Raw genomic sequence first — 15823 nt, forward strand, 5'->3', positions numbered from 1 at the left:
ATGAATGGGATTAAGGAGTCACACAAACACAATAAAAAGAATAAGCAAATAAGAATATAAAATAAATGAGAAAGATAGATTTTGAAAACATAGACAATCATCTGACATCTGCTAATTGGTGTTCCTGCAGGAAAAAAAAATAGATCAAAAAGGAAAAAAAATGATTTGAAACCTAATAGAGGAAAACTTCCTTAAATTAAAGACTTCAATCTTTTTTTAAATTATATTTTATTATGTTAGTCACCATACAATACATCATTAGTTTTTGGTGTAGTGGTCCATGATTCACTGTTTTCGTATAACACCCAGTGCTCCATTCAGTACGTGCCCTCCTTAATACCCATCACTGGGCTAACCCATCCCCTCACCCCCCTTCCCCTCTAGAACCCTCAGTTTGTTTCTCGGAGTCCATAGTCTTTCATGGTTCATAAAGACTTCAATCTTTAGCAAAAGAGCACACTGTGTTCCAGGAAAAAAAATATTAGTACAGGATGACCATCAGAAAAATATATGCTGGTGAAATTACTGAATATAAATTAAAGAACTGTAAGGAGAAAACAAAGGTTGTACAAAGTATAGGGTGAAGATGGGAATCATCTCCAGCATCTCTCAAAACAAGAACAAAACACTCAATGCCGGAAAAAAAAAAAAGGAAGGAAGGTATTCACCTCAGAATTTTACTTCTGACTGAGTTGTTCCTTGAGTATAAAGGCAACAAAGCTGTGTTCTCAAAATTTTAAGAACTCAGAGAATATAATACCCATGTATCTATAGGAATGTCATACTTCTTTATAAAATTCACTCCGTGGAAATGTCCAGTCAACCTGAAGAGAAAGCAGAATTTAGAAATGAAGGAATTGCCTTCAGTTAAAAGCTTTGATTGAATCCATCTAAAGACAGAAGATGGAACAGCTCCAACTTATGTTTATAAATAGGACAGCACATAAGGAGGAAATATAGGTGCTAATTTTCTCATCTTTTTTTTTTTAAGATTTTATTTATTTATTTGAGAGAGAGAGAATGAGAGACAGAGAGCACGAGAGGGAGGAGGGTCAGAGGGAGGAGCAGACTCCCTGCCGAGCAGGGAGCCCAATGCGGGACTCGATCCCGGGACTCCAGGATCATGACCTGAGCCGAAGGCAGTCGCCCAACCAACTGAGCCACCCAGGCGCCCCTAATTTTCTCATCTTTTATAGTAAGTCCATAAATACAGTGTAAAGAAACAGATTTAATAAAAAGCCTCCTTCACATTTTGGTAAGCTTTTTTATTATCTTAAAAGTAGGCATTTCTTACGGACCAGGAAATTTAGCTGGTTGTGCAGTTAGGCAGGAACCCACATGAGACCACCCTCACTTCTCACAGCACTTGCTGGATTTGAAGTCCCGACAACCCATTCTGGGTTCGATGATTCGCTAAGGACTCACAAAACTCACCAAAAGCTGTTACGCTCATAATTACTGTTACTACATCTAGAGGATACAGATTAAAATCAGATGGAGGGAGAAGCAATAGGGTAGAATCAGGAGGGCACCAAATGCAAGGTTTCTAGGGGTCCTTTCTTGTGGAGTCAGGATGGCATTACTCTCCTGGAACTGACATGTGACCATGTACATGGTGTATTCCTGGCTAGGGACACTCACCAGCCTTGGTGTCCACAGTCTTCTTTGCAGCTCCATCATTTAAATACCTTAGCAAAACATTAATTTTATTCTTGAATGAGTGGTATCAAACATCCTTGCCCTCAATTACACACTCTACTAACTCTAGCTAAGAGGAACACTTCTTGCTTTCTCCTTTTTGCAATCATTCAAAAGCATCCCTTGGGGGGCACCTGGGTGGCTCAGTTGCTTAAGCGTCTGACTTTTGGTTTCTGCTCAGGTCATGATCTCAGGGTCTTGAGATCCAGCCGCACATCGGGCTCCATGCTGAGCATGGAGCCTGCTTGGGATTCTCTCTCTCCTCTTCCTCTGTCCTTCCACTCATGCTCTATCTCTGTCTTTCTCTCTCAAATAAATAAATAAAATTTAAAAAAATCCTTTGAAATGAAAGGTTTAATAGAACTAAAATTTCATCTATGTGAAGGCAAGGATTTTGTTGTCTATTTTTAATTTACAATCCCTTGAAAAGGGATCAGATGCTAAGGTAATGTGTAACATAAAATGAAATGAAAGTAAATGCCAGTATACAAATGCTGTTTACTAATGCCTTCAGTTTTGATTTTCAAATATATATTTAATTTTTATCAGTAAAGTTTACTTGTTTTCCTAAATCTACATTCTATTTCAATTGCCTAAACATAAGCTCTACCACCAGTAGATATAACTGCACAAATAAATATTTTGTTGTTGTTGTTTTTGTTGTTTAATTTTGTTTTTGCAGCTTCTTTTCACTTTTGACTTGGTAAAGTATGATTTTCAGAAAGATGAACCCATTAGAAACAAACAGGGCTGGTGTCTTCGTGTGAAAAAAGGTAAGATTCTTGTGTTTGACCATGTCTCTTCAGGCAAAAGTTTCTGAATTTCTATTTAATTACTACTGAATTTAGAAAAGAAAGAATGGCTATTATTGATATGTGATGAGATTTATTTGGAGTTTCAATGCAGGTAGAATAGTTTCACTATTAGATGTTAGGGATCCCAAGTGGGTCACTTGGATGGTCAGTGACTGAAGTTTAAAATGGATTACTACTGGGCTCCTGTTTTTCCTAATCCACTCTTCTAGGTGTAACAGTGGCGCTAATATCCTCTATCACCAAGATATAATGTAAAAAAGAATGCCTTAGTTATCTTTCTAGGTATAGTGGAAAGTCAGGTAGGCTGACATTTGTATCTGGGCTCTCACCCTTAGAAACTGTACAACTTTGGGCAGGCCACGCGAGCTGAGTCTCATTTTCTTCATATGTAGAGATGACATTATTTATTTTGTGAATTTCTTGTTGACCATTAAATGAGGTGATGTATGCAGAGCCCTACGGAGAGCCTGGCATATGGCCTGCTACCTACCCCCTTCTCTTCTCCCTCTCATTCCCCTCCTCCACCAAGGTGGTTTCTGATCAGGTTTGGTTAGACAATTAACTTGCTGCTGCATATAATCAGTCTAGAAATTTAAATGTAGATATGTGCATTTGGAATTGTTTAGAGATTCAGTCTGAATAAATCAGACCAAAATTACTTTTTGCTGTCTTCAGAATATGCTTAGACTACATTTCAAAGATGAATTCATTTAAATCTTTACTTCAAATGTGGAGATAGAGGTTGCAAACCTGGCTGGTTTGCGTGTTCTGGTAGCTGGAAGCTTGGAAAGAATATAAGCCTTATCTATTAAAAAACAAATTACCCTGCCCTCTAAATTTCAAACCTAAGAGCATTTATCAAATATCTTCCCCTAATTCAAGTCTATAAGCTGTGTCCAAGAGAAAAGCCATTTCTAAAAAGATTGTAAAGAGCTTTATTTATATGCACTTTAGTGTATTTTATTTTAAGATTTTAATTTTTTAGGTAAAACTTTTTAGGTAAAAAGCACCCAACATGGGGCTCGAACTCACAACCCCAAGATCAAGAGTTGCATGCTCTACTGACTGAGCCAGGCATGCACCCCTAATGTGTTTTATTTATTGCATTTAGGATAGAATCTGACATGGAAACTTGAGTCTCAGTACTGTTTGTACAAACTCAGGGTTTCTTAAAAAGCAGATTGTCCCACAGTGCTTGGGTGGCTCAGTTGGTTAAGCAGCCGACTCTTGATTTTGGCTCAGGTGGTGTTCTCAGGATCCTGGGATCGAGCCCCGCGTGAGGCTCATCACTCAGTGGGGAGTCTGCTTGAGGAATCTTTCTCCCTCTCCTTCTCCCTTTACTCCTCCCCTGACTTGTGCCTGCGCTCTCTCTCTTTCTCTCTCTAAAATAAATAAATCTATAAATCTTAAAGCAGATTGTCCCCAAACATTTGCTTTAGTGTTTTGTGATTCTCATTATGAATTACTCAATATTTTTCCCATTCATGATATTGTGTCTTGCATACATTTGCCTAGAACAGATAGATAAGGAATACTACGATCTTTTTAAGCATTTGTGATAATTCATTTGTCAGGGAAGAAACTGCCCACCTGTGTCTTGAAGAAGAAAAACAAAGAACATAAATTTTAAGGGAAACATGAGAGGCTTGGAAATTTCTGCAAAGGGAGGGAATGTAGACTGAAGGAATAAGTGTTGGAGGACAGGCTTTGGAGTCAGATGAACTTGGCTTATAAAAACCCATCTTGGGGGCACCCAGGCGGCTCAGTCAGTAAAGCGTCTGAGTCTTGATTTCAGCGTGGAGCCTGAGCCTTTAAAACAATAACAACAAAACCCATCTCTCATATTTGGCAACTGAACGACATTGGGCAAATTACTGTCTCTTTCTTGGCTTCTTTACCTGTAAAATGAAGATAGTATGAGGGCCTGTGTTACAGGTTTGTGATGAGGATCAGATAAATAAAGTGCTCAGAATAGTGACTGGTCCCTGGAAAGTGCTCAGGAAGTGTAACGAGGGCAATGATGACGATGATGATGATTAAGGTGTCAGTGATGACAGTGACAACGAGGGGCCTCTGCAGTAGCCGAGCAGACTTGGCTTGGCCGATGGTATGTGTCCCTGTGGAAGCCAGGATGTCCAGCAGGAGTGGGAGCCAAGAACGTTGAATAATGTTACAATGACATAAATTGGTTTACAATGTGCTGGAATTAACCCCACCTCCTTAATCATGTGGATGTTGCCTCTCTTCACAGGGGGCAAAGCAGGTCAACAATGGCCTTGGGATGTTCTGGGGCCATGTTTGCTGCTCCCCTTTGTCTTCCACCCTTCTCTTAGAAGTAGATTTTTACCTTGCAGCTTGCTGGGCAAAATCCTGATTAATTTGAGTAAATCTGATTGAAAATTTTGTTCAGCTAATGTGTCTACATATAAGGAATACGAATAACTTTCATGCCTCATCTCTTGCCCGTTGAGGATTTCCACACAACATCCCATAAGAATAAAACACTTTCTTAAGCTTCTCATAACTTCTAGATCAGAGATAGTATGGAACAGAAACCTTGTTGCAAAATCATAGACTTGAATTTGAGTTCTAGGTCCATTCCTTTCAACCTGTTGGTCTTCATTAACTTACTTCACCCTTCTGGGCCCTGGCTCCTTCCCCATGAAATAAGGATTTTAATTATCATTTGCGAAGGATTTCTGTGAAGAATAAATAGGATGACAGTTGCAAGGGGCTTGTGGGGCTTGCTACATAGTAAATGCCCAATAAATATTGTTACTATCATAATCTTATTAAAATTATTACTATGGTTATTTATGTAGTTGTCATCATTATCAGCATTGAAATCTATGGAACTTGAAAGAAAAGTAGCCTTTGGGCTATCCACCCGAGATAGGTTGTAAAATAAGTTTAATATGCCTTTGTTTGCATTCGCTTTCCTTTTTTCTAGTTTTTCCAAAGTGGTTTGTGTTGGTGGCAGTCTGTGGAAAGGTGTGCTGGATGCAGGCACCCAAAGTAAATATTAAATATAATAAAAACAAATTCAGGGGAAGATAAGCAACACTGGTTGTGTTGGTCAGATATAATCTAAGTACATGCATGATATGTGTACTAACAGTTTTAATCAAATCACTGAAAAATGCCTTTGTCCCCCAGGAGAACCTGGGCTGCTCATTTCTCGAGTGAATGAGAAGAATCCCTTCTTTGGTTACGCCGGGAGTAAGAAGCACACAGAAAAGAAACTGCTTTGTGATGTTTTTAAGAAGGGAGATGTTTACTTTAACACAGGAGACTTACTGGTGCAAGATCAGGACAATTTCCTCTATTTTTGGGACCGTATTGGCGACACTTTCAGGTATGAAATAGCATTGGTCGTACTGCTTCTTCTGTGATTGTGAACTATGATCCAAGCAAGGCTCCGTGGAAACATTACAGACCACGTGGTCTTCACCCTCGGGGCAGACAGAGCGCTTTTATCTCAGTAATGTCTCCCCATTTAAAAATTCATTGGCCATCTGTTTCTAGATTGTAACCTAAGTTAAATGTTGAGGTCATTTTTTATCATTATTTAAATGAATCACTTTGGTCCAAATCAGGGAGCTCCATTTTTTTAGACTATAAAATAAGTAGACAGATGTGATGTCTAAATGGCAGAGTTGAAACAGAAACCAGTGTGGTCAAGTCTGGTCTAATTTTTGACCAAATGATAAAAACAATGAAACAGCAAAATTTTCCTTTTTTGCATTTTCCTTCTTAATTCCTTAAGATTAGTTTAGGCTTATGCAATGATTTTGCTTTACTACTCAACGACTATGGAAGAGTGAAGGACATACAGGAGACATTCCAAAAATGTTTGAATAAATAAATGAATCATACTTCCTCACCTTCTTTTTTTAGACTTTTTTAAAAAATATTTTTATTTATTTATTTGAGAGAGAGAGCATGAGAGGGGGGAGGGTCAGAGGGAGAAGCAGACTCCCCGCCGAGCAGGGAGCCCGACATGGGACTCGATCCCGGGACTCTAGAATCATGACCCGAGCCGAAGGCAATTGCTTAACTAACTGAGCCACCCAGGCGGCCCCACTTCCTCACCTTCTTGTACCAACTTATGTGCTCACTTTGTATAAAATTATTTTAATTGAAGTAACATATTCAATACATAATTCATATGCATTAAAGGAGCCAAAGGGATTAACCCCTAGAAATGAAAGAAGGTCATTACACTGAGAGACAACTATAGCTTTCCTTTCATTTTTTTCTAACTCTATCATTAGAGATAGGCAATGTTTTGTACTTAAGCGTTACTACAGTTCAAAATAAAGAGGGAGTTATCATTACTTTATTTTGATGACATACTATAGAAAAACATTTTGGAGTTACCAGTTTGTACCAATGAAACACAGATAAAGTAATTCTACTTAAAACAGTGATTCTGATTTTGTTGACTTCTCAACGAAGTGCTTCCTTGGAAATGCCTTTCATTTCAAAAACGGCCATTGTGTTTGGTTACATGTACTTGCGCAGAACCGAATGCAAGGCACCAAAACTAAAACGGAGTGCCTACTTGAAATATGGGCGCATTCCCTGGAACTTGTTTTTCATTTAGGTGGAAAGGAGAAAATGTTGCTACCACAGAGGTTGCTGACGTTATTGGAATGTTGGATTTCATACAGGAGACCAACGCCTACGGGGTGATGGTGCCAGGTATGAATATACTTCAGTTTTGGGAAGAATTCTCAGACTAGAATGTGTCTCTTTTCTTTACTTCTGCAATGATCTTACTAATTCAACATTTCATTTTTTATATATTAAAATAAATATCTGAGTCTTGTCTTGGCAAGTAATGCCCTAGACCAGGCTTACAAAGACCGTGGTCCCATCAGATACCAACTTAATTTTAATGGATGTGTGTATTTTTAAGTAAAGCTTGAAAATTCTGGTCAGTGACTCACTGCTTGAAAATAGTTCCAACTTTTCAATAGTCTTATCATTGTTCTCTTTGTGACTAGAGTTTATGCATGCCACCAAACAGGAACATGTGCTAGTTTAAATGCTTAATAACACTGACTTGTGGTTACGTCGAATCTTTTTCTTTTTAAGATTTTATTTATTTGAGAGAGAGAGAGAGAGAGTACGAGTGGAGGGGAAGGGGCAGAGGGAGAGAGAGAAGCAGACTTCCCGCTGAGCAGGGAGCCAGATGCGGGGCTCCATCCCAGGACCCCGGGATCATGACCTGAGCTGAAGGCAGATGCCACCCAGGTGCCCCTGGTTAAGTTGAATCTTTTTCAAAAATAATTTTAAAACCTGTTTGGCTTCATTTATCTTTGTAAATATGCATATGAGGGCTGTCTCATGATGGTGAAAATGGCAGTTACCAAATTGAAATTATAGGATAGCTGTTCTCCTTTGCTGTTGTTTTGTTTTGTTTTGGTAAATGACAGTATTTTCCAACTAATGTTTGTAGGTGCCGGGGAAACATGGGGTGGGAGTGTTTAAATAGGGAGCAGAGGAAGGGGGTGTTTATTCTAATAGACCTCTGGTGCTGCCTATTCTGATTCCCTGGAAAAATCCATAGGCGGCATGATAAGTCTGGTTTTTAAATTTAAAAAATTTAAATTTAAATTTAAAAAATTTTAAATTTATTTTAAATTAAAATAAAAGTTGCCTTTTATTTTTTGCGTTGACTCTTAACATGGATATTTGTCTGGAATATATTCACCGTTAAATAAATGTTTCCTCCCAATATTTTATGTTAATGGTGGTAGGATGCAAACTAGGGGTTATTTATGGTGTTTTCTATTCCATCTATTTCATTTGTGTAGTGACAACAATTAAGAATAGGCTCTACCTTTTCCTGTTCCTAACTTATTTCTGGGAAGTCGATCATATGCTCCGGGAAGGACCCACTCATTTATGCTACTGTTGGATTGTTGCTGCTGTGATAGAATTGTCTCCATTTGCAACAATTAGTATATAATTAAGAGGATCATTTTAAAAATCACCTAGTACTTGTAAAATTAATGCTATTGCAAACTTTTTTTTTCAGATTATGAAGGAAAAGCAGGAATGGCTTCTATTATTTTAAAACCAAATAAGTCTTTGGACTTGGAGAAAGTTTACGAACAGGTTGTAACATTTCTACCAGCTTATGCCTGCCCACGATTTTTAAGAATTCAGGTAATTCTACTCTTTGAATTTTAAGAATTCAGGTAATTGTACTTAACTAAAGATTCAACTTAACTACAAGACCAGGAATCCAGAAGATGGTTTAATTACAAAATAGTATTTTATCTTTTAGATAATATGTGCATTTTATCTCTGTTAGAAAATCTCAAGAACAATGAAAAGCATTGGGATGCTAATTTATGCCACATTTGAAGCCTAATTATAGAAGGGAACTTGATGAAATGCTAGGGTGTCTTTGTCTTTGTCCTAATTATAGAATTGCTTTCTTCCTCTTCACTCAACCTCAGCAATGGTGCAAGCCAAAACTCCATTCTACACAAGCCTATGAAGACATTTGTTGCTCTGTGCCTAAAATTTTGTTCCACCAAGCTGACATCAAGGTGTCTGCAGGATGTGTGCAGAGCCTAAAGGCAATTGGCTTTAAGCCATTCTGCTTTTCATTTTTATCCGCGTTCTATCCAGCCTCACTCTGGGACTTTATACTTTTAGGGAATTCTGAATTTACTTGTTTTGAGAGGTGGGTACTCTCTTGTTAGGTTACTAGAATAAAATACAGTTAAAAAGGGAAGTTTGCTCACCTACTGGATAAATTTGCTTGCTCATTTATTCAGCCATTCATGTATTTAATACTGTGTACCCAAAGCTAGTACTTATCATCTCTTAACATCCAATCACATAGAACTTTTCTGGGTACATTCATCAGATCACTATTAGATCCCTAGCAGAGCCATCGAATGCATTATATTCATCTTTAAAGCATTCACAGCAATCTTCATGAGCCTGTCACAGCTTGGCCAATGGGACACATCATCTGGACTATCATAAATACATATTTCGTCTACATAATTGTTTTAAGAGCTTTTGTACACATTGTCTCAGATTATTTTCATAACAATCCTCTGAAATATTAAAGGTAAACAGAAGTAGGAAGCAGAATTAATACATTTTCAATTGAAATTTTTATTGAGATCATTGTAGTCATGCTATTGTAAGAAATAATACAGAGACATGTTTTGTGTAGCCGTTACTCGATTTCCTCCAGTGGTGACATTTTTCAAAACTATTATAACCAGGACATTGACGTTGATAACAATCTACCCATCTTATTAAATTTCCTGCTTTACTTGTGTGTGTGTGTGCATTAAGGTCTATACACTTTTATCATCTGTGTTGCTTTATTCATCAATGACTGCAGTCAAGATATGAATAGTTCTGACACCACAAGGATTTCTCATGTTTCCCTTTTATAACCACATCCAGTTCCCTCTTGCCCTTCCCCATACCACCCTAGAAATAATGTATTTTATTTTATTTTATTTTATTTTTTTAAAGATTTATTTATTTATTTGAGAGAGTGAGAATGAGAGAGAGAGAGTACATGAGAGGGGGGAGGGTTAGAAGGAGAAGCAGGCTCCCCGCCGAGCAGGGAGCCCGATGCGGGACTCGATCCAGGGACTCCAGGATCATGACCTGAGCCGAAGGCAGTCGCTTAACCAACTGAGCCACCCAGGCGCCCAGAAATAATGTATTTTAATGGAGTAGACAGTTGGTAGTTTAAATAACGTCTTAAATGTGTTTCCCCTAGGGCACCTTAAAATTCACTTTCATTAAGCCGAAGAAATATTTTGGCATAGAACTACTTTAGAAATCCAAGTCAGTCTTGCACAAACTTAGAAAATACTTTAGCATCATTAAACACCTAAAGAAATAGAGGGATGTCTGGGTGGCTCAATCGGTTAAAGTGTCTGCCTTCGGCTCAGGTCATGATCTCAGGGCCCTGGGATCGAGCCCCGCATAAGGCTCCCTGCTCAGCGGGGGGCCTGCTTCTCCCTCTCCCTCTGCCTGTCCCCCACCTTGTGCCCACTTTCTCTCTCTCTCTCTCTCTCAAATAAATAAAATCTTAAAAAAATTTTTTTTAAATTAACACCTAAAGAACTAGAGCTGTGACTGTTATATTTATTATAGTATTTGCTACAGTTAGCACAATGCACTTAGTTGGCAGTCACAATATTTATTTAATAAATCTGGTATAAGCAGTACAAAAGTTTAAGTCACTTCTGGCAAAATGAATAAAACAACTATCTTATCAAAATCTTATCAAAATCCATTTAGCACAAATTTAAAAAAGATACTCTTTTGGTACTAAATTTACCAAAAAAAAATTTTTTAAATGATTGATTTATTTATTCTGGGTTGGGGGAAGAGGCAAGGGAGAGGGAGGGAGAGAATCCTCAGGCAGTCTCCCCACTGGGCACAGAGCCCAGCATGGGGCTCCATCCCAGGACTCTGAGATCATGACCTGAGCCAAAATCAAGAGTCAGACACTTAGTTGCCTGAGCCACCCAGGCACCCTAAATTTACAAAAAATATATTTAATGTGATATTACTCAGTATGGGTGGGATGAAATTAAATTGATCCTTTCATTCTGCTTGTGGAAACACAAACTGTTATAACGTCTCTAGAAAACAATTTGGTAAATATATAATTAGGCTCTTAGAATTTACATATATTTTGACTGAGTAATTTCATTTCCAGAAATATATCCTTAGAAAGTAATCAAAGGGGCGCCTGGGTGGCTCAGTCGTTAGGCGTCTGCCTTCAGCTCAGGTCATGATCCCAGAGTCCTGGAATCGAGCCCCGCATCTGGCTCCCTGCTCCGTGGGAAGCCTGCTTCTCCCTCTCCCACTCCCCCTGCTTGTGTTCCCTCTCTCGCTGTGTCTCTCTCTGCCAAATATATAAATAAAAATCTTAAAAAAAAAAGTAATCAAAGCTGAACAAATGTTATATATACAGATGTTCTACAAAGTATTATTTATAGCAGTAAAAAATTTTGATATTCTTTATTAGAATAAGAGTAGTGTTAATTAAAACATTATAATTAGATGAGAACTTATTAAACCATTACCTAATGGTTTTTATTACCTAATAAAAAATTACCTATGGAAAAATATACCTGGCATATTATAGAGCTGGGTTTCTTTGTTTGGTTTTTAGATTTTATTTATTTACATATTATAGAGAGAGCGAGAGGGAGAGAGAGCACAAGCAAAGCAGGGAGAAGGGCAGAGGGAGAGAGAAAATCCCAAGCTGACTCCGCACTGATCGCGGAGTCTTGGGGGCTGGATCCCATGACCTTGAGCCGAAATTAAGAGTTCAAAGCTCAACCAACTGAGCTGCCCAGCGCCCCTATAGCTGTTTATTTAAAGGCAGGACATCAATTGTATAAATACAGTGAACTTCAAATTATCTATAAATGAGAAAAAGAGTATGTGTTTCTGCACAGTCAGATCTAATTCTGTGATGACAGTGTTGGGAGGAGGGGAGGATTGAAAGAATGAGATAGGGAAGGAGGTGCAGAGAGAACTTGAGTCTTGAGTGAGTCCAGAAGGATGAATAAAAATGGCCAAGTTATTCATAGGGCCTTATAAGGACCTCTACATGTCATCTGATTTAAACCAGGTTACTTCTCCATGCCTGAAACTGTCACAGATACACTTTATCTCTTAAACCCCTTAAAGCAGAGAGCTTCTTAAATTTTCTAGATTCATGGCATCTCTAGTGTCTCGGTAAGTATTTCCTGGCATTCTTGGGCCAACCAGATACCTAAATTTTCATTTATCCAGTATTTAAGTCAAAACAAATTCATTAAGTATTTGGGTCTAACAAATTAGTTGCTGTTTGAAAAAATAATGCATATAAATTAAAAGAAAAAATACTTTTATTGTTAGACAACCACAAGTACCAGAGAGAGAGAAATTGGTCGTTGTACGACTCCTCAAACCTTGAAATTAGATTGGGTGGCACAGGGACAGCCTAATTCCTTGTCCCACATTGATTTGGGGATATACTTGCCTTTTATTCCAGCAACCACTGAAAATCCTGTTTCACAAAGATATGGCATCGTTGAAAAAATGTGTCGCAAATTACTATTAGAGCTGCAAACTACCTTGAGCTAGTAGTTAGCAAGTGGTGACCAGCAGATATCACTGGCCTTACCTGGAAAATTTAAAATATACCTTTGGAGACACTGGAAATTCACGGAGGTATCACAAAGCACCTCAGTGCACAGTTTGGGAGACCAAAATTTAGATCATCCTTTATTCCTTCTGGTGTCTATGGTATTTTGCCTTATAGAATAGAATGCTCTCCTTCATAGGTTTTATCTTCTTGGTGTCTAATAGCATTCTCTGCACATGATGTTGTGTTGACAGTGAATTAAAGAGATAAGCCTGTGTGTTTTAGACAGGTCTATCTATAGTCAGTTGTAATTAGTTTTTGACAATTTTCATAATTCTTCTACATTGAATAAAGTTCAGAGGTAAATCACGCTAAAGATTCCAGTGTTCTAGGGGGCATGTTTTAAATTTCTAATATTAAATTATTAGTAGTAAATAGAGAGATGGTCACTGGATTTAAGAGTATTATAATTAAATATTACAGTCTATCTTATTGAATATTCTGTTTATAGACTTTAGATAATATTAAATGATTCCACTAATCCTGACAATTAAATTACTTTGTAGGAGAAGATGGAAACAACAGGGACATTCAAACTACAGAAGTTTCAATTGGTGGAAGAAGGATTTAGCCCATTGAAAATTTCTGACCCACTTTATTTCATGGATAACTTGAAAAAATCTTATGTTCCACTGACCAAAGAACTTTATAATCAAATAATATTAGGGAAGGTCAAACTTTAAGATTTTGTACACGTGGGATTTTCATGTGTTTTCCTAGGAGAGGTGAGAGGAGAGTGTGTGATTCTTTAACATGATATGTGGGGAGGGAACGGACATTAACTAACATATGCTGTGTTTTCTTAATATGCAATAGCTTTCTCTAAGTAGGAACTTTCATTTGTTTTAGTCCATAACAAACTCTAGTTGATTATTTGTTTTACCCATCTGGGGGTTCAGTGCATAACTAAATATTTGCTTCAATCGTAAAGATTCTAAATAGTAAGTGGTTAAGAATTTAGAAACTTACTACAAATGTACTTTTTCCTATTTAAAGTCTCTAGTTTTGAATAAATGGTTAAATTTTGCTCAAATGTTTTATTTTTATGCACCCTGTGCTATAACTCAATAAAATCATCTTCATTAATATGTGTTTTGGGGTTTTGTTCTGATGTTTTAACTGTAAACTTCCAGTCCAAGGAAGCTGACTGACCTCATGCATGCATTCCTATCTCCCTTACTGAACTCACATTCTGATGATAGAAGAAATATAGAAGCGTGATACAGCAAAGCAAGAGAACTGGTAAGCCCAAAACATTTAGGAATTTGGGGAAGATACATAAATGGGATCAAATTAATGATAAAATCCAACAGAGCTGTAGAAACCACTAACGATACAGAGAAAAAAAATGGACTAGAATAGAAGGTAGGTATTGACACCAAGATCAGAGGCAGAAAAGACTGAGTGTGAGCAGGTTTCTTGTTGTTAACAGAAATGTATTGCAAGGACAATGTAATACACACAATTATACTTCTTTCAGTCTGGAAGCAACAGGCTCCAAGGTTTGCTTCAAGCTGGAACCACATGAACGACTCTCTCAGCAAAGTGAGCTGGCTTCCACAGGAGGGGGTTGTGGAGCTAGACTTAACTGAAACGGAGCCCAGCAGGAAGCTCCTTTGCCCATAAACCTAGCTCCCTGTACGAAAAGAAGGAAAGTTAGCTTTGCCTCTTGTTAAAAAGCTTATTTTGGGGGCGCCTGGGTGACTCAGTGGGTTAGGCATCTGCCTTCGGCTCAGGTTGATCCCAGGGTGTTGGGATTGAGCCCTGCATCTGGTTCCCTGCTCACTGAGGAGTCTGTTTCTTCCTCTCCCTCTGCTCATTCTCTCTCTCTCTCTCTCCCTCTATCTCACTTGCTCATTCTCTCTCTCAAAAAAATAAAATCTTAAAAAAAAAAACTAATTTTGGTTGGAAGAGAAGTTGCAGATACTGTAGTTCTTTTTTGTCATTATTAGGAGAAGAAGTGTTACAAAGTTAAAAAAATTTTTTTAAGATTTTTTTATTTTATTTTATTTGAGAGAGAATGAGAGAGAGCACATGAGAGGGGGGAGGGTCAGAGGGAGAAGCAGACTCCCTGCCGAGCAGGGAGCCCGATGCGGGACTCGATCCCGGGACTCCAGGATCATGACCTGAGCTGAAGGCAGTCGCTTAACCAACTGAGCCACCCAGGCGCCCGTTAAAATATTTTTTAAATGTAAAGGTTAAGCAATCGTAGCATAGGGGTGCCTGGGTGGCTCAGTCGTTAGGTGTCTGCCTTTGGCTCAGGTCATGATCCCGGGGTCCTGAGATCAAGCCCAGTAAGCCCAGCATCGGGCTCCCTGCTCAGCAGGAAGCCTGCTTCTCCCTCTCCCACTCCCCCTGCTTGTGTTCCCTCTCTCGCTGTCATTCTCTCTGTCAAATAAATACAATCTTTAAAAAAAGAAATATAAAGCATATGTAGCATAGAAATAAAACATCAAACTTTAGGATTAAAAAAACGACAAAAGGTAATCATTTTTGCAAAAATAAAAAATTTTAAAAGAGAAAAAAGTTCTTTGGTAAGAATGAATTAAGTAAGTCTAAGCATATCCATTCTCCCATAATATATATGAGAATGGATGATCTTTATTAAAAACCATTAAGTGAATGAATAAATTGGCACTTAATTTTTATATTGGTGATTTGGTATTCTTTACCTTTCCCATTAAAAATCTGTTTTGCCTTTATGTACATATTTTTAATTTATGGGTGCTCTTTACTGCAATAAATCTGAATGAACATTTTACTACTAACTCATAATTTTTAAAAATCGTTAGAGATGAGATGATGGTGAATTTAGCATACATATCTCACTCCCTTACCCCAACCTTTCCTGTCAAATCCATTACAGTCAAAGACAAAATATCATTGAAGACAATAATCCACTAAAAGATGGGGGGGGCGGAAACAAGAGAGTCTGTCTTCAGTGGATAAAACATTGTCAGAAATTACTGGAAAATAGGAAACACATGGGACCAGGTTATCAAAGAAACAACTGATGGATGGGGGAAACAAAGCCTCACACTTATACCACTGAAAACTGCTTCAAAGGCAAAAGAAACTCCAGCCACATTAAAAACACATCTGAAGA

General features: G+C 38.0%; 1 protein-coding gene across 3 annotated transcripts in view; it reads left to right on the forward strand.

The window, feature by feature from the left end:
* SLC27A6 (solute carrier family 27 member 6) overlaps positions 1 to 13803 on the forward strand; it is a 65015-nt gene extending 51212 nt beyond the window's left edge. For all 3 annotated transcript variants that reach the window (XM_064595851.1, XM_045892091.3, XM_045892085.3), the window contains 5 exons: positions 2381 to 2471; positions 5670 to 5868; positions 7120 to 7217; positions 8560 to 8690; positions 13224 to 13803. In XM_064595851.1, coding sequence (XP_064451921.1) covers positions 2381 to 2471; positions 5670 to 5868; positions 7120 to 7217; positions 8560 to 8690; positions 13224 to 13400 — 696 coding nt within the window. In that variant the 3' untranslated portion in view covers positions 13401 to 13803. The remainder of the gene's footprint in view (positions 1 to 2380; positions 2472 to 5669; positions 5869 to 7119; positions 7218 to 8559; positions 8691 to 13223) is intronic.
* Positions 13804 to 15823: the final 2020 nt, after the last annotated feature.

Source organism: Mirounga angustirostris, unplaced genomic scaffold (genome assembly GCF_029215605.1).
Source record: "Mirounga angustirostris isolate CCGP_5_RB_7025 unplaced genomic scaffold, mMirAng1.0.hap1 SCAF_7, whole genome shotgun sequence".
Taxonomy (NCBI): Eukaryota; Metazoa; Chordata; class Mammalia; order Carnivora; family Phocidae; genus Mirounga; species Mirounga angustirostris.